General features: G+C 60.6%; 2 protein-coding genes and 1 pseudogene across 2 annotated transcripts in view; 2 read left to right on the top strand and 1 right to left on the bottom strand.

The window, feature by feature from the left end:
- Positions 1–8,781, top strand: part of PFAS (phosphoribosylformylglycinamidine synthase) — a 50,777-nt gene extending 41,996 nt beyond the window's left edge. Inside the window, exons 25-29 of the mRNA XM_069882576.1 lie at positions 2,049–2,140; positions 3,841–3,955; positions 4,932–5,072; positions 6,944–7,099; positions 8,430–8,781. Coding sequence (XP_069738677.1) covers positions 2,049–2,140; positions 3,841–3,955; positions 4,932–5,072; positions 6,944–7,099; positions 8,430–8,755 — 830 coding nt within the window. The 3' untranslated portion in view covers positions 8,756–8,781. The remainder of the gene's footprint in view (positions 1–2,048; positions 2,141–3,840; positions 3,956–4,931; positions 5,073–6,943; positions 7,100–8,429) is intronic.
- Positions 113–1,731, top strand: LOC138734764 (shematrin-like protein 2; annotated as a pseudogene).
- Positions 8,782–12,709: 3,928 nt separating the features above from the next.
- Positions 12,710–17,188, bottom strand: LOC138734766 (fibroin heavy chain-like; the record flags this gene model as incomplete). The annotated part of the gene is made up of 2 exons (XM_069882569.1): positions 12,710–15,607; positions 16,952–17,188. Coding segments are annotated over 2 exons (3,107 nt in total), but the record flags the coding sequence as incomplete, so codon positions are not given.
- Between the last annotated feature and the right edge of the window lie 340 nt (positions 17,189–17,528).

Raw genomic sequence — 17,528 nt, 5'->3', positions numbered from 1 at the left:
GCTCTATGGGGTCTCTGTGGGGTCTCTATGGGGCTCTATGGGGTCTCTGTGGGGTCTCTATAGGTCTCTATGGGGTCTCTGTGGGGTCTCTATGGGGTCTCTGTGGGGTCTCTATGGGGTCTCTGTGGCGTCTCTATGGGGTCTCTATGGGGTCTCTGTGGGGTCTCTATGGGGTCTCTGTGGGGTCTCTATAGGTCTCTGTGGGGTCTCTATGGGGTCTCTGTGGGGTCTCTGTGGGGTCTCTGTGGGTCTCTGTGGGGTCGCTATGGGGCTCTGTGGGGTCTCTATGGGGTCTCTGTGGGGTCTCTGTGGGGTCTCTGTGGGGTCTCTATGGGTCTCTATGGGGTCTCTGTGGGGTCTCTGTGGGGTCTCTGTGGGGTCTCTATGGGTCGCTATGGGGTCTCTGTGGGGTCTCTGTGGGGTCTCTATGGGGTCTCTGTGGGGTCTCTATAGGTCTCTATGGGGTCTCTGTGGGGTCTCTATGGGATCTCTGTGGGGTCTCTGTGGGGTCTCTGTGGGGTCTCTGTGGGGTCTCTATGGGGTCTCTATGGGGTCTCTGTGGGGTCTCTATAGGTCTCTATGGGGTCTCTGTGGGGTCTCTATGGGATCTCTGTGGGGTCTCTGTGGGGTCTCTATGGGGTCTCTGTGGGGTCTCTATAGGTCTCTATGGGGTCTCTGTGGGGTCTCTGTGGGGTCTCTATGGGGTCTCTGTGGGGTCTCTATGGGGTCTCTGTGGGGTCTCTGTGGGTCTCTGTGGGGTCGCTATGGGGCTCTGTGGGGTCTCTGTGGGGTCTCTGTGGGGTCTCTATGGGTCTCTATGGGGTCTCTGTGGGGTCTCTGTGGGGTCTCTGTGGGGTCTCTATGGGTCGCTATGGGGTCTCTGTGGGGTCTCTGTGGGGTCTCTATGGGGTCTCTGTGGGGTCTCTATAGGTCTCTATGGGGTCTCTGTGGGGTCTCTGTGGGGTCTCTGTGGGGTCTCTATGGGGTCTCTATGGGTCTCTGTGGGGTCTCTGTGGGGTCTCTGTGGGGTCTCTATGGGGTCTCTATGGGTCTCTATTGGTCTCTATGGGGTCTCTATGGGTCCCTATGAGTCTTTATGAGTCTCTATGGGTCTCTGTGGGGTCTCTACTGGGTCTCTTTGGGTCCCTATGGGTCTCTACTGGTCTCTATGGGGTCTCTATGGGTCTCTGTGGGTCCCTATACGTCTCTATGGGGTCTCTATGGGGTCTCTATGGGTCTCTATGGGTCTCTATGCGTCTTTATGGGTCTCTATGGGTCCCTATGGTCTCTATGGGGTCTCTGTGGGGTCTCTATGGGGTCTCTATGGGGTCTCTATGGGGTCTCTATGGGACTCTATGGGACTCTATGCGTCTCTGTGGGGTCTCTATAGGTCTCTATGGGGTCTCTATGGGGTCTCTATGAGTCTCTATGAGTCTCTATGGGTCTCTGTGGGGTCTCTGTGGGGTCTCTATGGGGTCTCTATGGGTCCCTATGGGGTCCCTATAGGTCTCTATAAGGTCTCTGTGGGATCTCTATGGGGTCTCTATGAGTCTCTATGAGTCTCTATTGGTCTCTATGAGTCTCTGTGGGGTCTCTATGGGGTCTCTATGGGTCCCTATGGGTCTCTATAGGGTCTCTATGGGATCTCTATTGTCTCTATGGGTCTCCAAGGGTCTCTATGAGTCTATATGGGTCTCTATTGGTCTCTATGGTCTTTATGAGTCCCTATGAGTCTCTATGGGTCTTGGGGCGTCTCTATGGGTCTTGGGGGGTCCCTATGGGGTCTCTATGGGTCTCTGTGGGGTCCCTATGGGGTCTCTATGGGCTCTATGGGGTCTATGGGGTCCCTATAGGTCTCTATGGGGTCTCTGTGGGGTCTCTATGGGGTCTCTATGAGTCTCTATTGGTCTCTATGGGTCTCTATGGTCTCTATGGGTCCCTATGGGGTCTCTATATTCCCTGTGGGTCCCTGTGGGTCCCTACGGTCCCTATGGTCCCTCTGGGGTCCCTCTGGTCCCCGGGGGTCCCTGACTGGTGGCCGTGGGCAGAGGGCGGTGGCCCGCGGGTGGCCGTGCTGCGGGAGGAGGGCAGCAACGGGGACCGCGAGATGGCGGCCGCCTTCGCCATGGCCGGCTTCCAGGTACCGCGGCCGTCTGTCCTCGGCCCCGTGTCCGTCTGTCCCTCGGTGTCCCTGGCCCCCTGTCCCTGTGTCCCTTGGTGTCCCTGGCCCCGTGTCCCAGTGTCCCTGGTGTCCCCGCCCCATGGTGTCCCCATGGCCATGGCTCTCGGTGTCCGTCTGTCCCTCTCCCGTGGTGTCCGTGTGTCCCTTGGTGTCCCTGGCCCCCTGTCCATATGTCCCTCAGTGTCCCCGGCCCCGTGTCCGTCTGTCCCTCGGTGTCCCTGTCCCCCTGTCCATATGTCCCTCGGTGTCCCCGGCTCCATGTCCCTGTGTCCCTGGTGTCCCCACCCCATGGTGTCCCCATGGCCATGGCTCTCGGTGTCCGTCTGTCCCTCTCCCATGGTGTCCGTGTGTCCCTTGGTGTCCCTGTCCCCATGTCCGTGTGTCCCATGGTGTCCTTGTCCCCGTGTCTGTGTCCCCGTCCCCATGTCCGTGTGTCCCTCGGTGTCCCTGTCCCCGTGTCCGTGTGTCCCCATCCCCTTGTCTGTGTGTCCCTCGGTGTCCCTGTCCCCATGTCCGTGTGTCCCCGTCCCCGTGTCCGTGTGTCCCTCAGTGTCCCTGTCCCCATGTCCGTGTGTCCCTGTCCCCATGTCCGTGTGTCCCTTGGTGTCCCTGTCCCCATGTCCGTGTGTCCCTCGGTGTCCCCGTCCCCATGTCCGTGTGTCCCTGTCCCCGTGGCCGTGTGTCCCTCGGTGTCCCTGTCCCCGTGTCCGTGTGTCCCTCGGTGTCCCCGTCCCCATGTCCGTGTGTCCCTCGGTGTCCCTGTCCCCATGTCCGTGTGTCCCTGGGTGTCCCTGTCCCCGTGTCCGTGTGTCCCTTGGTGTCCCTGTCCCCATGTCCGTGTGTCCCTGTCCCCATGTCCGTGTGTCCCTCGGTGTCCCTGTCCCCATGTCCGTGTGTCCCCGTCCCCATGTCCGTGTGTCCCTGGGTGTCCCCGTCCCCATGTCCCTGTGTCCCTGGGTGTCCCTGTCCCCATGTCCTTGTGTCCCTCAGTGTCCCTGTCCCCGTGTCCGTGTGTCCCTGGGTGTCCCTGTCCCCATGTCCGTGTGTCCCTGTCCCCATGTCCGTGTGTCCCTCGGTGTCCCTGTCCCCATGTCCGTGTGTCCCCGTCCCCATGTCCGTGTGTCCCTGGGTGTCCCCGTCCCCATGTCCCTGTGTCCCTGGGTGTCCCTGTCCCCGTGGCCGTGTGTCCCTCAGTGTCCCTGTCCCCGTGTCCGTGTGTCCCTGGGTGTCCCCGTCCCCATGTCCATGTGTCCCCCGGTGTCCCTGTCCCCATGTCCGTGTGTCCCTCGGTGTCCCTGTCCCCGTGTCCGTGTGTCCCTGTCCCCATGTCCGTGTGTCCCTCGGTGTCCCTGTCCCCATGTCCGTGTGTCCCTCGGTGTCCCCGTCCCCGTGTCCGTGTGTCCCTCGGTGTCCCCGTCCCCGTGTCCGTGTGTCCCTGGGTGTCCCTGGCCCCGTGTCCGTGTGTCCCTGGGTGTCCCCATCCCCATGTCCGTGTGTCCCTCGGTGTCCCTGTCCCCATGTCCGTGTGTCCCTGTCCCCGTGTCCGTGTGTCCCTCGGTGTCCCCATCCCCGTGTCCGTGTGTCCCTGGGTGTCCCTGGCCCCGTGGCCGTGGCTCCCGGCGTCCGTCTGTCCCCCCGCGGTGTCCGTGTCCCCCCAGGTGTGGGACGTCACCACCCAGGACCTGTGCTCGGGCTCCGCCACCCTCGATGGTTTCCGCGGCGTCGTCTTCGTCGGGGGCTTCAGCTTCGCCGACGTCCTGGGCTCGGCCAAGGGTGCGAGGGGGGCTCCCGGCTTTGAGGGGCTCCAGGGTTTGAGGTTCCTTGGGTTTGAGGTTCTCCAGGGTTTGAGGTTCCTTGGGTTTGAGGGTCTCCAGGGTTTGAGGTTCTCCAGGCTTTGAGGTTCTCCAGGGTTTGAGGTTCTCCAGGGTTTGAGGTGCTCCAGGGTTTGAGGTGCTCCAGGGTTTGTGGTTCCTTGGGTTTGAGGCTCTCCAGGGTTTGAGGTTCTCCAGGGTTTGAGGTTCCTTGGGTTTGAGGTTCTCCAGGGTTTGGGGTTCTCCAGGGTTTGAGGTTCCTTGGGTTTGAGGTTCTCCAGGGTTTGGGGTTCTCCAGGGTTTGGGGTTCCTTGGGTTTGAGGTTCTCCAGGGTTTGAGGTTCCCTGGTTTTCAGGTTCTCCAGCATTTGAGGTTCCTTGGGTTTGAGGGTCTCCAGGGTTTGGGGTTCTCCAGGGTTTGAGGTTCCTTGGGTTTGAGATTTTCCAAGGTTTGAGGTTCCTTGGGTTTCAGGTTCTCCAGGGTTTGAGGTTCCTTAGTCTTGGGGTTCTCCAGGGTTTGGGGTTCTCCAGGGTTTGAGGTTCCTTGGGTTTGAGGTTCCTTGGGTTTGAGGTTCTCCAGGGTTTGAGGTTCTCCAGGGTTTGAGGTTCCTTGGGTTTGAGGTTCTCCAGGGTTTGAGGTTCTTCAGGGTTTGAGGTTCTCCAGGTTCTGAGGTTCTCCAGGGTTTGAGGTTCTCCAGGGTTTGAGGTTCTCCAGGGTTTGAGGTTCTCCAGGTTCTGAGGTTCCTTGGGTTTGAGCTCCTCCATGTTTTGAGGTTCCTCAGCTTCGAGCTCCTCCAGGCTTCGTCTTCCCTTCCTTTTGAGCCTCCTTGGACTTGATCTTCTCCACCTTTTGGGGTTCCTTGGTTTTGAGGGTGCCGGGTGGGTGGGCTGTCCCCCATTTTTGGGGTGTCCTGACCCCCCCTTTTCCCCTTTTTCCAGGCTGGGCGGCCGCCGTCCTCTTCAACCCTCGAGCCCGTGAGGTTCTCGAGAGGTTCCGCCACCGCCCGGACACCTTCAGCCTCGGCGTCTGCAACGGCTGCCAGCTCATGGCCCTGCTCGGCTGGGTCGGCGGCTCCTCTGGTGGGTTTGGGGGGGTCCCAGGGGTGCTGGGGGGGTCCCAGGGGTGAGGGGGGGCTCCTAAAATGAGTTGGGGTCCCATGGGTGCTGGAGGAACCCTCGGTGGAACCTTCAACCTCAACGTTCTCCATGGGTTCCACCTCAAAGCCCTGTTGGGTTGGGTTGGACCCCCCCTTAATGGGGGTTTCGGGGGGTCCCATGGGTTTTGGGGGGTCCCATGGGTGCTGGGGGGGTCCCAGGGGTGGGGGGGGGGTCCTAGAATGAGTTGGGGTCCCTTGGGTGCTGGAGGAACCCTTGGTGGAACCTTCAACCTCAACGTTCTCCATGGGTTCCACCTCAAAGCCTTGTTGGGTTGGGGTTTTGGGGTGGTCCCTGTGGGTTTTGGGGGTCCCGGGGGGGGGTATCTCGGTTTGGGGGGGTCCCTGTGGGTTTTGAGGGGGTCCCCGTGGGTTTTGGGGGTCCCTGGGGGGGGAAGGTCTCAGTTTTGGGGGGTTCCCTGTGGATTTTGGGGGTCCCTGGGGGGGGAAGGTCTCAGTTTTGGGGGGTTCCCTGTGGGTTTTGGGGGTCCCTGGGGGGGGTATCTCGGTTTTGGGGGAGGTTCCTGTGGGTTTTGAGGGGTTCCCTGTGGGTTTTGGGGGGGTCCCTGTGGGTTTTGGGGGTCCCTTGGGGGGGGGATCTCGGTTTTGGGGGGGTTCCCTGTGGGTTTTGGGGGTCCCGGGGGGGTGTATCCCTGTTTTGGGGGGGTCCCTGTGGGTTTTGGGGGTCCCGGGGGGGAGTATCTCGGTTTTGGGGGCAGGTATCTCATTTTTGGGGGGGTCCCTGGGGGGGGGGGGTGTCTCGGTTTTGGGGGGGGGTATCTCAGTTTTGGGGGGGTCCCTGTGGGTTTTGGGGGTCCCTGTGGGTTTTGGGGGGGTCCCTGTGGGTTTTGGGGGCTCCCTTGGGGGGGAGTCTGGGTTTATAGGGGGGTCCTTGTGGGTTTTGGGGGGTCCTTGTGGGTTTTAAGGGGGTCCCTGTGGGTTTTGGGGGGTTCCCTTGGGGGGGATTCTGGGTTTTAGGGGGGTCCCTGTGGGTTTTGGGGGGTTCTCTGGTGGGGGGATCTCGGTTTTGGGGGGGTCCCTGTGGGTTTTGGGGTCCCGGGGGGGACGGATCTCGGTTTTGGGGGGGTCCCTGTGGGTTTTGGGGGTCCCTGGTGGGGTAGATCTCAGTTTTGGGGGGGTCCCTGTGGGTTTTGGGGGTCCCTGGGGGGTGGATTCTGGGTTTTAGGGGAGTCCCTGTGGGTTTTGAGGGGGTCCCCGTGGGTTTTGGGGGTCCCTGGGGGGGGAAGGTCTCAGTTTTGGGGGGTTCCCTGTGGGTTTTGGGGGTCCCAGGGGGGGGATTCTGGGTTTTGGGGGGGTTCCCTGTGGGTTTTGGGGGTCCCTGTGGGTTTTGGGGGTCCCGGGGGGGAGTATCCTGGTTTTGGGGGGGGTATCTCAGTTTTGGGGGGGTCCCTGTGGGTTTTGGGGGGGTCCCTGTGGGTTTTGGGGGTCCCGGGGGGGAGTATCTCGGTTTTGGGGGCAGGTATCTCATTTTTGGGGGGGTCCCTGGGGAGGGGGTCTCGGTTTTGGGGGGGGTATCTCAGTTTTGGGGGGGTCCCTGTGGGTTTTGGGGGTCCCTGTGGGTTTTGGGGGCTCCCTTGGGGGGGAGTCTGGGTTTATAGGGGGGTCCTTGTGGGTTTTGGGGGGTCCTTGTAGGGTTTAGGGGGGTCCCTGTGGGTTTTGGGGTTCTCTGGTGGGGGAATCTCAGTTTTGGGGGGGTCCCTGTGGGTTTTGGGGGTCCCGGGGGGGGCGGATCTCGGTTTTGGGGGGGGTCCCTGATGGTTTTTGGGGGGGGCGCAGGGTCCCCGGGGGCCCCCCCCGAGGTGGTGCTGAGCCCCAACGTCTCGGGGCGCTTCGAGTCGCGCTTCGTGTCGGTGCGAGTGGAGCCGGGGCCGGCGCTGATGCTGCGGGGGATGGAGGGGGCCCGGCTCGGGGTCTGGGTCGCCCACGGAGAGGGTGAGCACTGGGAGCACTGGGACAGACTGGGAGGGACTGGGAGGGACTGGGAGGGGACTGGGAGGCCCTGGGAGGGCACTGGGAGGGACTGGGAGGGGCTGGGAGGGACTGGGAGGGACTGGGAGGGGACTGGGAGGGACTGGGAGGGGACTGGGAGGGACTGGGAGGGGACTGGGAGGGACTGGGAGGGACTGGGAGGGGACTGGGAGGGACTGGGAGGGGACTGGGAGGGACTGGGAGGGGACTGGGAGGGACTGGGAGGGACTGGGAGTGATGAATGGGGCGCTAAGAGGCACTGGGAGTGATGAATGGGGGACTGGGAGGGGACTGGGAGGCACTGGGAGTGATGAATGGGGCACTGGGAAATACTGGGAGGCACTGGGAGACACTGGGAGGCCTCTCTGGCTGAACCGGGCTCCCTCTCTCCTGATTCCTATTGATTCCTTACTGGTTCCTATTGATTCCTATTGGTTCCTATTGGTTCCTACTGGTTCCTATTGGTTCCTATTGGCTCCTTACTGGTTCCTATTGGTTCCTATTGATTCCTTACTGGTTCCTATTGGTTCCTTACTGGTTCCTATTGGCTCCTTACTGGTTCCTATTGGTTCCTATTGATTCCTTACTGGTTCCTACTGGTTCCTATTGGTTCCTATTGGCTCCTTACTGGTTCCTATTGGTTCCTATTGATTCCTTACTGGTTCCTATTGGTTCCTATTGGTTCCTATTGGTTCCTTACTGGTTCCTATTGGTTCCTTACTGGTTCCTATTGGTTCCTATTGATTCCTTACTGGTTCCTACTGGTTCCTATTGGTTCCTATTGGCTCCTTACTGGTTCCTATTGGTTCCTATTGATTCCTTACTGGTTCCTATTGGTTCCTATTGGTTCCTATTGGTTCCTTACTGGTTCCTATTGGTTCCTTACTGGTTCCTATTGGTTCCTATTGATTCCTTACTGGTTCCTATTGGTTCCTATTGATTCCTTACTGGTTCCTATTGGTTCCTATTGATTCCTTACTGGTTCCTATTGGTTCCTATTGGTTCCTTACTGGTTCCTATTGGTTCCTTACTGGTTCCTATTGGTTCCTATTGATTCCTTACTGGTTCCTATTGATTCCTATTGGTTCCTTACTGGTTCCTATTGGTTCCTATTGGTTCCTATTGGTTCCTTACTGGTTCCTATTGGTTCCTATTGGTTCCTATTGGTTCCTACTGGTTCCTACTGGTTCCTTACTGGTTCCTATTGGTTCCTACTGGTTCCTTACTGGTTTCTGCTGGTTCCTTACTGGTTCCTACTGGTTCCTTACTGGTTTCTGCTGGTTTTCCCCGGCAGGCCGCTTCCAGTTCCGGTCGGCGGCCACCCTGGAGGCCTCGCTAGCCGCGGGGCTAGTGCCGCTGCGCTACGTGGACGACGCGGGGCGCCCCACGGGCCGCTACCCGCTGAACCCCAACGGGTCGGGGGGCGCGGCGGCCGCCCTCTGCTCGCCCTGCGGCCGCCACCTGGCCGCCATGCCCCACCCCGAGCGAGCCGTGGCTACCTGGCAGTGGCCCTGGTGGCCCCCCGGCTGGCCCCGCCGAGGCCACCGCAGCCCCTGGCTCCGCATGTTCCACAACGCCCGCGAGTGGTGCCTCCGAGGGGGGTGGCAGCCGCGCGGCTAGTGGGGGCCACCGGGCTACTGGGGGGACGCGGTGGCCACCGGGCTAGTGGGGGACATGGGGGACATGGGGCTAGTGGGGGATATGGGGGTGGTGGTGGCCACTGGGCTAGTGGGGGGACATGGGGCTAGTGGGGGACGTGGTGGCCACGGGACTACTGGGGGACATGGGGGACATGGGGCTAGTGGGGGACATGGGGGTGGGGGTGGCCACCGGGCTAGTGGGGTACACAGGGCTACTGGGGGGACATGGGGACCACTGGGCTAGTGGGGGACATGGTGGCCACGGGGCTAGTGGGGGGACATGGGGGACACAGGGCTAGTGGGGACCACTGGGCTAGTGGGGGGACATGGTGGCCACGGGGCTAGTGGGGACCACTGGGCTAGTGGTGGCCACCAGGCTACTGGGGGACATGGTGGCCACGGGGCTAGTGGGGGACATGGGGGACACAGGGCTAGTGGGGGGACACAGGGCTAGTGGGGACCACTGGGCTAGTGGGGGGACATGGGGGTGGTGGTGGCCACCAGGCTACTGGGGGGACATGGGGGACATGGTGGCCACAGGGCTAGCGGGGGCCACCAGGCTAGTGGGGGACGTGGGGGTGGTGAAGGCCACCGGGCTAGTGGGGGACATGGTGGCCACGGGGCTAGTGGGGGACATGGGGCTAGTGGGGGGACATGGGGCTAGTGGGGTCATGGGGCTAGTGGTGGCCACCAGGCTAGTGGGGCCACCGGGCTAGTGGGGGACATGGGGCTAGCGGGGTCATGGGGGTGGTGGTGGCCACTGGGCTACTGGGGGGACATGGGGCTGGTGGTGGCCACAGGGCTACTGGGGGGACATGGGGGACACAGGGCTAGTGGGGGCCACCGAGCTAGTGGGGACCACTGGGCTAGTGGGGGACATGGGGCTAGTGGGGGCCAGTGGGCTACTGGGGGACATGGGGGTGGTGGTGGCCACCAGGCTACTGGGGGACATGGTGGCCACAGGGCTAGTGGGGGACATGGGGCTACTGGGGGACATGGGGGTGGTGGTGGCCACCAGGCTACTGGGGGACATGGTGGCCACAGGGCTAGTGGGGGACATGGGGCTACTGGGGGACATGGGGGTGGTGGAAGCCACGGGGCTGGTGGTGGCCACAGGGCTAGTGGGGGACATGGGGGTGGTGGTGACCACTGGGCTACCGGGGGACATGGTGGCCACGGGGCTAGTGGGGGACATGGGGGTGGTGGTGGCCACTGGGCTACTGGGGGACATGGTGGCCACAGGGCTAGTGGGGGACACGGGGCTAGTGGGGGACATGGGGCTAGTGGGGTCATGGGGCTAGTGGGGTCATGGGGCTAGTGGGGACCACGGGGCTAGTGGGGGCATGGGGCTAGTAGTGGCCACTGGGCTACTGGGGGCCATGGTGGCCACAGGGCTAGTGGGGAACATGGTGGCCACGGGGCTAGTGGGGGCCACCAGGCCACACGGGGTGGCCCAGGGATGGACTCACGGAGTGACCCACAGCGAGCGGTGGCCACGGGGCTAGTGGTGGCCACGGGGCTAGTGGGGGCCCCACAGCAATAAAGGCCCCGAACACAGCAAAGTGGTTGGAGTCAAGGGGATTTTGGGGTTAAAAAGGGGGATTTGGGGGGAGTTTGAGGGGAAATTGGAGAAAATTTGAGGTAAAAGCTGCGTTTTTGGTGAAATTTTGAGGGGATTTGGGGTTAAAAAGGGAATTTTGGGGAGTTTGAGGGGAAATCTGAGAAAATTTGAGGTAAAAGTTGCTTTTTTTAGGAATTAGCGAAGGGATTTGAGGGAAAAAAGGTGATTTTGGAGAATGTGAGGGGAAATTTGAGAAGATTTGAGGTAAAAGTTGATTTTTTCAGGAATTAGTGAAGGGATTTGAGGGAAAAAATGTGATTTTGGAGAATTTGAGGGGAAATTTGAGAAGATTTGAGGTAAAAGCTGCGTTTTTGGTGAAATTTTGAGGGGATTTGGGGTTAAAAAGGGGGATTTGGGGAGTTTGAGGGGAAATCGGAGAAAATTTGAGGTAAAAGTTGCTTTTTTCAGGAATTAGTGAAGGGATTTGAGGGGAAAAAGGTGATTTTTGAGAATTTGAAGGGAAATTGGAGAAAATTTGAGGTAAAAGCTGCATTTTTGGTGAAATTTTGAGGGGATTTGGGGTGAAAAAGGGAATTTTGGGGAGTTTGAGGGGAAATCGGAGAAAATTTGAGGTAAAAGTTGCTTTTTTCAGGAATTAGCGAAGGGATTTGAGGGGAAAAAGGTGATTTTGGAGGATTTGAGGGGAAATTTGAGAAGATTTGAGGTAAAAGTTGATTTTTTCAGGAATTAGTGAAGGGATTTGAGGGAAAAAAGGTGATTTTGGAGGATTTGAGGGGAAATTGGAGAAAATTTGAGGTAAAAGCTGCGTTTTTGGTGAAATTTTGAGGGGATTTGGGGTTAAAAAGGGGGATTTTGGGGAGTTTGAGGGGAAATCGGAGAAAATTTGAGGTAAAAGTTGCTTTTTTCAGGAATTAGTGAAGGGATTTGAGGGGAAAAAAGGTGATTTTGGAGGATTTGAGGGGAAATTGGAGAAAATTTGAGGTAAAAGCTGCATTTTTGGTGAAATTTTGAGGGGATTTGGGGTTAAAAAATGAATTTGGGGGAGTTTGAAGGGAAATCGGAGAAAATTTGAGGTAAAAGTTGCTTTTTTCAGGAATTAGCAAAGGGATTTGAGGGAAAAAAGGTGATTTTTGAGAATTTGAGGGGAAATTTGAGAAGATTTGAGGTAAAAGTTGCATTTTTGGTGAAATTTTGAGGGAATTTGGGGTGAAAAAATAGATTTTCTGGAGAGTTTGAGGGGAAATGGAAGAAAAAATGAGGTAAAAGTTGCTTTTTTCAGGAATTAGTGAAGGGATTTGAGGGAAAAAAAGGTGATTTTGGAGAATTTGAGGGGAAATTGGAGAAAATTTAAGGCAAAAGCTGCGTTTTTGGTGCAATTTTGAGGGGATTTGGGGTAAAAAAATTGGCATTTTGGGGGAGCTGGGGGGGGGGTGCTGCCTGCTGGTGTGGACTGGTCCATACTGGGGCCCTACTGGGATGCGGCTGGGGTCCCCCTGCTCCCTACTGGCACCCCCAGTGCTCCCAGTGGCCCCAGTGCCCCCCGTGACCCACGTTCTCTCAGGTCCTCCCAGTCCTCCCAGTGCCCCCCATGACCCCAAGACCCACGTTCTCTCAGGTCCTCCCAGTGCCCCCAGTTCTCCCAGTCCCACCTGTGACCCCCAGAACAAGTTCTCTGAGGTTCTCCCAGTCCTCCCAGTGCCCCCCATGACCCCAAGACCACGTTCTCTCAGGTCCTCCCAGTCCTCCCAGTGCCCCCAGGTTCTCCCAGTCCCACCCATGACCCCAAGACCCACGTTCTCTCAGGTCCTCCCAAGGCCCCCCAGTCCTCCCAGTGCCCCCCAGGACCCCAAGACCCACATTCTCTCAGGTCCTTCCAGTGCCCCCAGTCCTCCCAGTGCCCCCCATGACCCCCAGACCCACGTTCTCTCAGGTCCTCCCAGTGCCCCCCATGACCCCAAGACCCACGTTCTCTCAGGTCCTCCCAGTCCTCCCAGTGCCCCCAGGTTCTCCCAGTCCCACCAGTCCCACCCGTGACCCCAAGACCCACGTTCTCTGAGGTTCTCCCAGTCCTCCCAGTGCCCCCAGTCCTCTCAGTGCCACCTGTGACCCCAAGACCCATGTTCTCTCAGGTCCTCCCAGTGCCCCCCATGACCCCAAGACCCACGTTCTCTCAGGTCCTCCCAGTGCCCCCCATGACCCCAAGACCCACGTTCTCTCAGGTCCTCCCAGTGCCCCCCATGACCCCAAGACCCACGTTCTCTCAGGTCCTCCCAGTCCTCCCAGTGCCCCCAGGTTCTCCCAGTCCCACCAGTTCCCCCCGTGACCCCAAGACCCACGTTCTCCGAGGTTCTCCCAGTGCCCCCAGGTCCCAGCGGACGGTTTATTGTGGGCTGCGTTGCCGGTCGAGGCTGTCCAGGCGGGCGCAGGCGGCGGCGCCGACGCCGCCGTAGACGCGGTAGCGGTGGTTGAGGGCGCGGCGGCCGTGGAGGCCGTAGCGGGTGCTGAGGGCGCCCTGGGGGGCGGCGACGCCGAAGAGGACGCGGCGCGCGCGGGCGTGGAGCAGCGCCATGGCGCACAGCGCGCACGGCTCCCGCGTCACGTACACGTCGCAGCCCGTGCACAGGTACGGCGCCGCCGCTCCGCGCCCAACGGCAACGCCTGCCGCGGCTCCATGATCTTCATCGGGATCAACACCAAGGCCAAGAGGGGCTCCATGATCTTCTACTTCATCATGATCAACGCCAAGGCCCATGGAGGATCCATGGTCAATGTCAATGCCATGATCTACTTCATCATCGGGATCAACGCCGAGGCCCACAGAGGCTCCATGATCTTCATCGGGATCAACACCAAGGCTGATGGAGGCTCCATGATCTTCTACTTCATCATCATGATCAACGCCAAGGCCGATGGAGGCTCCTCCACAGTCAACGTCAACACCATGATCTATTTCATCATCATGATCAACATCAAGGCCAATGGAGGCTCCATGATCTTCTACTTCATCATCATGATCAACACCAAGGCCCATGGAGGCTCCATGATCGACTTCTTCACCATGATCAATGTCAAGGCCCATGGAGGCTCCATGATCTACTTCTTCATCATGATCAATGGAGACTCCATGATCTTCATCATGATCAATGCCAAGGCCAATAGGGGCTCCATGATCTTCTACTTCATCATGATCAAGGCCAAGGCTGATGGAGGTTCCATGATCTTCTACTTCATCACGATCAACGCCAAGGCTGATGGAGGCTCCATGACCTTCTACTTTATCATGATCAACGCCAAGGTCTACTTCATCATCGTGACCAACGTCAAGGCTGATGGAGGCTCCATGACCTTCTATTTCATCATGATCAACGTCAAGGCCAATGGTGGCTCCATGATCTCCTACTTCATTGTGATCAACGCCAAGGCCAATGGGGACTCCATGGTCAACGCCAAGATCTGCTGCATCATCGGGATCAACGCCGAGGCCCACGGAGGCTCCATGATCTTCATTGTGATCAACACCAAGGCCAATGGAGGCTCCATGATTGACTTCTTCATTATGATCAACGCCAAGGCCCATGGTGGCTCCACACTCAATGTCAACGCCAAGACCCATGGTGGCTCCATGGTCAACGTCAACGCCAAGGCCCATGGTGGCTCCATGGTCAACATCAACGCCAAGACCCATGGTGGCTCCATGGTCAACGTCAACGCCAAGACCCATGGTGGCTCCATGGTCAACGTCAACGCCAAGGCCCATGGTGGCTCCACGGTCAACGTCAACACCAAGACCCATGGTGGCTCCACGGTCAACGTCAACGCCAAGACCCATGGTGGCTCCATGCTCAACTTCAAGGCCAAGACCCATGGTGGCTCCATGGTCAACATCAACGCCAAGGCCCATGGTGGCTCCATGGTCGACGTCAACGCCAAGGCCAATGGTGGCTCCATGGTCAACATCAACACCAAGACCCATGGTGGCTCCACGGTCAACGTCAACGCCAAGACCCATGGTGGCTCCATGGTCAACATCAAGGCCCATGGTGGCTCCACAGTCAACGCCACCATCATGATCAACACCAAGACCATCACCATCAACCCCATCATCATCGACGTCATCTCCACCGCCCCCTCCCTCCCGGCCCCGTTGCCGCCGGGCCAGTGCGGCCAGGGCGGCCATGACGGCGTGGGCCAGCGGGTGGCGTCCCCTGCGCTGGTCGTGGGCCACGGCCAAGACCTTCCGCGTCCCCGGCTCCACCACGACGGCTCCCACCGGCACCATCCCCCGCCGGGCCCCTCTCCGCGCCGCCGCCACCGCCACCTCCATCATGGCGGCCGCCTCCTCCTCCTCCTCGGGGCCCAGCGCCGGCGACGTCTCCTGCGAGCCACCGCGTGTCACCCAAGGCCACAGCCCCGAGGCCACCGCCCACGCCGTCTCGGCCCCCGGCGCCGGCACCCGCGCCGGCACCGCCACCCGGAACGGGGGGCCCAGGCCCTCCGGGGACACCTCCGGGCCCAGCAGGAGCTCCAGAGGGGGCAGAGGAGGCAACGCGGCGTCCACGGGGGCGGCGGGAGGTCCGGAATCATCTCCAGAGGCCTTGGTGGCCACAGTGGTGGCACCAGGAGTTCTGGGATCTCCAGTGTTCTTGGTGGTAGCACCAGAAATTATGGAATCTCTGGAGTCCCTGGTGGTGGCACCAACATCTCCACCATCTCCAGTGTCCCTGGTGGTGGCACCAGGAGTTCTGGGATCTCCAGTGTCCTTGGTGGTGGCACCAGAAGTTGTGGAATCTACAGACTCCCTGGAGTCCCTGGTGGTGGCACCAACATCTCCACCATCTCCAGTGTCCCTGGTGGTGGCACCAGGAGTTCTGGGATCTCCAGTGTCCTTGGTGGTGGCACCAGAAGTTGTGGAATCTACAGACTCCCTGGAGTCCCTGGTGGTGGCACCAACATCTCCACCATCTTCAGTGTCCCTGGTGGTGGCACCAGGAGTTCTGGGATCTCCAGTGTCCTTGGTGGTGACACCAGAAGTTCTGGAATCTCTGGAGTCCTTGGTGGTGGCACCAGAAATTATGGAATCTCCGGAGTCCCTGGTGGTGGCACCAACGTCTCCACCATCTCCAGCGTCCCCGGTGGCCTCAGTGGTGGCTCCAGCGTCCCCAGCGGGTTCCGCGGCCCCCGAGCCGCCATTCCCAGTGCTCCCAGTGCCCCCAGTGCTCCCAGTGGTGGGTCCCGCGGTGGCTTCGAAACCTGCCGGGTCCCAACAGCCGGATGGCCCCAGAGCTCCCAGTGCCCTCCCAGTGCAGCCCCTCCCCCCCACAACCCCCCAATGCCCCCCCAATGTCCCCCTAGACCCCCCAATGTCCCCCGAGACCCCCCTAATGTCCCCCATACCCACCCAATATCCCCCTAGACCCCCCTAATGTCCCCCATACCCACCCAATATCCCCCTAAACCCCCCTAATGTCCCCCTAGACCCCCCAATGTCCCCCTAGACCCCTCTAGACCCCCCAATGTCCCCCTAGACCCCCCTAATGTCCCCCTAGACCCCCCTAATGTCCCCCTAGATGCCCCCACTGCCCCCTATACCCCCCAATGTCCCCCTAATGTCCCCCAATACCCCCGAATGTCCCCCAATACCCCCCAATGTCCCCCTAGACCCCCCCAATGTCCCTCTATAACCCCTCCAATGTCCCCCTATACCCCCCTAATGCCCCCCTAGACCCCCCTAATGTTCCCCTAGACCCCCCCAATGTCCCCCTAGAGCCCCCAACACCCCCCTTAGCCCCCCAATGTCCCTCTATACCCCCTCTTAGCCCCCCCAGCCCCCCAATGTCCCCCTATAACCCCCCAATGTCCCCCTACACCCCCAATACCCCCTCTTAGCTCCCCCTCAGCCCCCCATACCCCCCTCTCAGCCCCCCAATACCCCCCTTAGCCCCCCAATACCCCCCTTAGCCCCCCCTCAGCCCCCCTATACCCCCCTTATACCCCCTTATACCCCTCTCAGCCCCCCAATGCCCCCCAATACCCCCTCTTAGCCCCCCCTCAGAACCCGAATACCCCCCTTAGCCCCCCCAAGCCCCCCAATACCCCCCTCAGCCCCCCTAATCCCCCCCTTAGCCCCCCTATGCCCCTCAATACCCCCCTTAGCCCCCCTATAACTCCCCTATACCCACCCTTAACCCCCCCAGCCCTCCTTATATGCCTTATACCCCCTTAGCCCCCCCTCAGCCCCCCAATACCCCCCTTAGCCCCCCAATACTCCCTCTTAGCCACCCCCAAGCCCCCCAATACCCCCCTCAGCCCCCCTAATCCCCCCTTAGCCCCCCAATGTCCCCCTATACCTCCCCAATACCCCCCTTAGCCCCCCCTCAGCCCCCCACACCCCCCCTTATACCCCCTATACCCCCCTCAGCTCCCCTTCAGCCCCCCAATACCCCCCTTAGCCCCCCCTCAGCCCCCCAATACCCCCCTTAGCCCCCCCTCAGCCCCCCTAATGCCCCCCAATACCCCCCTAAGCCCCCCCCTCAGCCCCCCAATACCCCCCCCCGTACCCCCCTGTACCCCCTCTCAGCCCTCCCCCCCCCATACCCCCAGGCCCCTCGAGGCAGATGAGCAGCGCGGCCTCCTCCCCGCCGGGTCCCGCGCGGAGCCGTTTGACGTGGGGCAGGCGGGGGAGGGGCCGGGCCCGGCCCAGCGCCCGCAGCAGCCGCTCCGCCTCCCGCCGCCCCCGGAGCGGCGCCGCCACCCCCCGCAGCAGCGGCAGCGCCGCCTCCCGCTCCCACGGCACCGCCCAGGGGGCGGGGGCAACGCCGGAAGGGGCGGGGCCTGAGCGGGCGGGAACGGCGCTGGTTGGTGCAGGAGCGCTGGGGGCGGGGCTTGAGGGGGGCGGGAACAGCGCTGATTGGTGCAGGAGCGCGGGGGGCGGGGCTTGAGGAGGCGGGAAGGGGCTTTATTGACATGACAGGTGAGGGGGCGGGGCTTGAGGGGGCGGGAACAGCGCTGATTGGTGCGGGGGAGGAGGGGGCGGGGCTTGAGGAGGCGGGAAGAGGTTTGATTGGAGCAGGAGCGCTGGGGGCGGGGCTTGAGGAGGCGGGAAGAGGCTTGATTGACATAAGGGGTGAGGGGGCGGGGCTTGAGGAGGCGGGAACAGCGCTGATTGGTGCAG

The sequence above is a fragment of the Phaenicophaeus curvirostris genome, unplaced genomic scaffold, assembly GCF_032191515.1.
Source record: "Phaenicophaeus curvirostris isolate KB17595 unplaced genomic scaffold, BPBGC_Pcur_1.0 scaffold_213, whole genome shotgun sequence".
NCBI classification, from domain to species: domain Eukaryota; kingdom Metazoa; phylum Chordata; class Aves; order Cuculiformes; family Cuculidae; genus Phaenicophaeus; species Phaenicophaeus curvirostris.
This window is presented reverse-complemented; position numbering and strand designations above follow the sequence as displayed.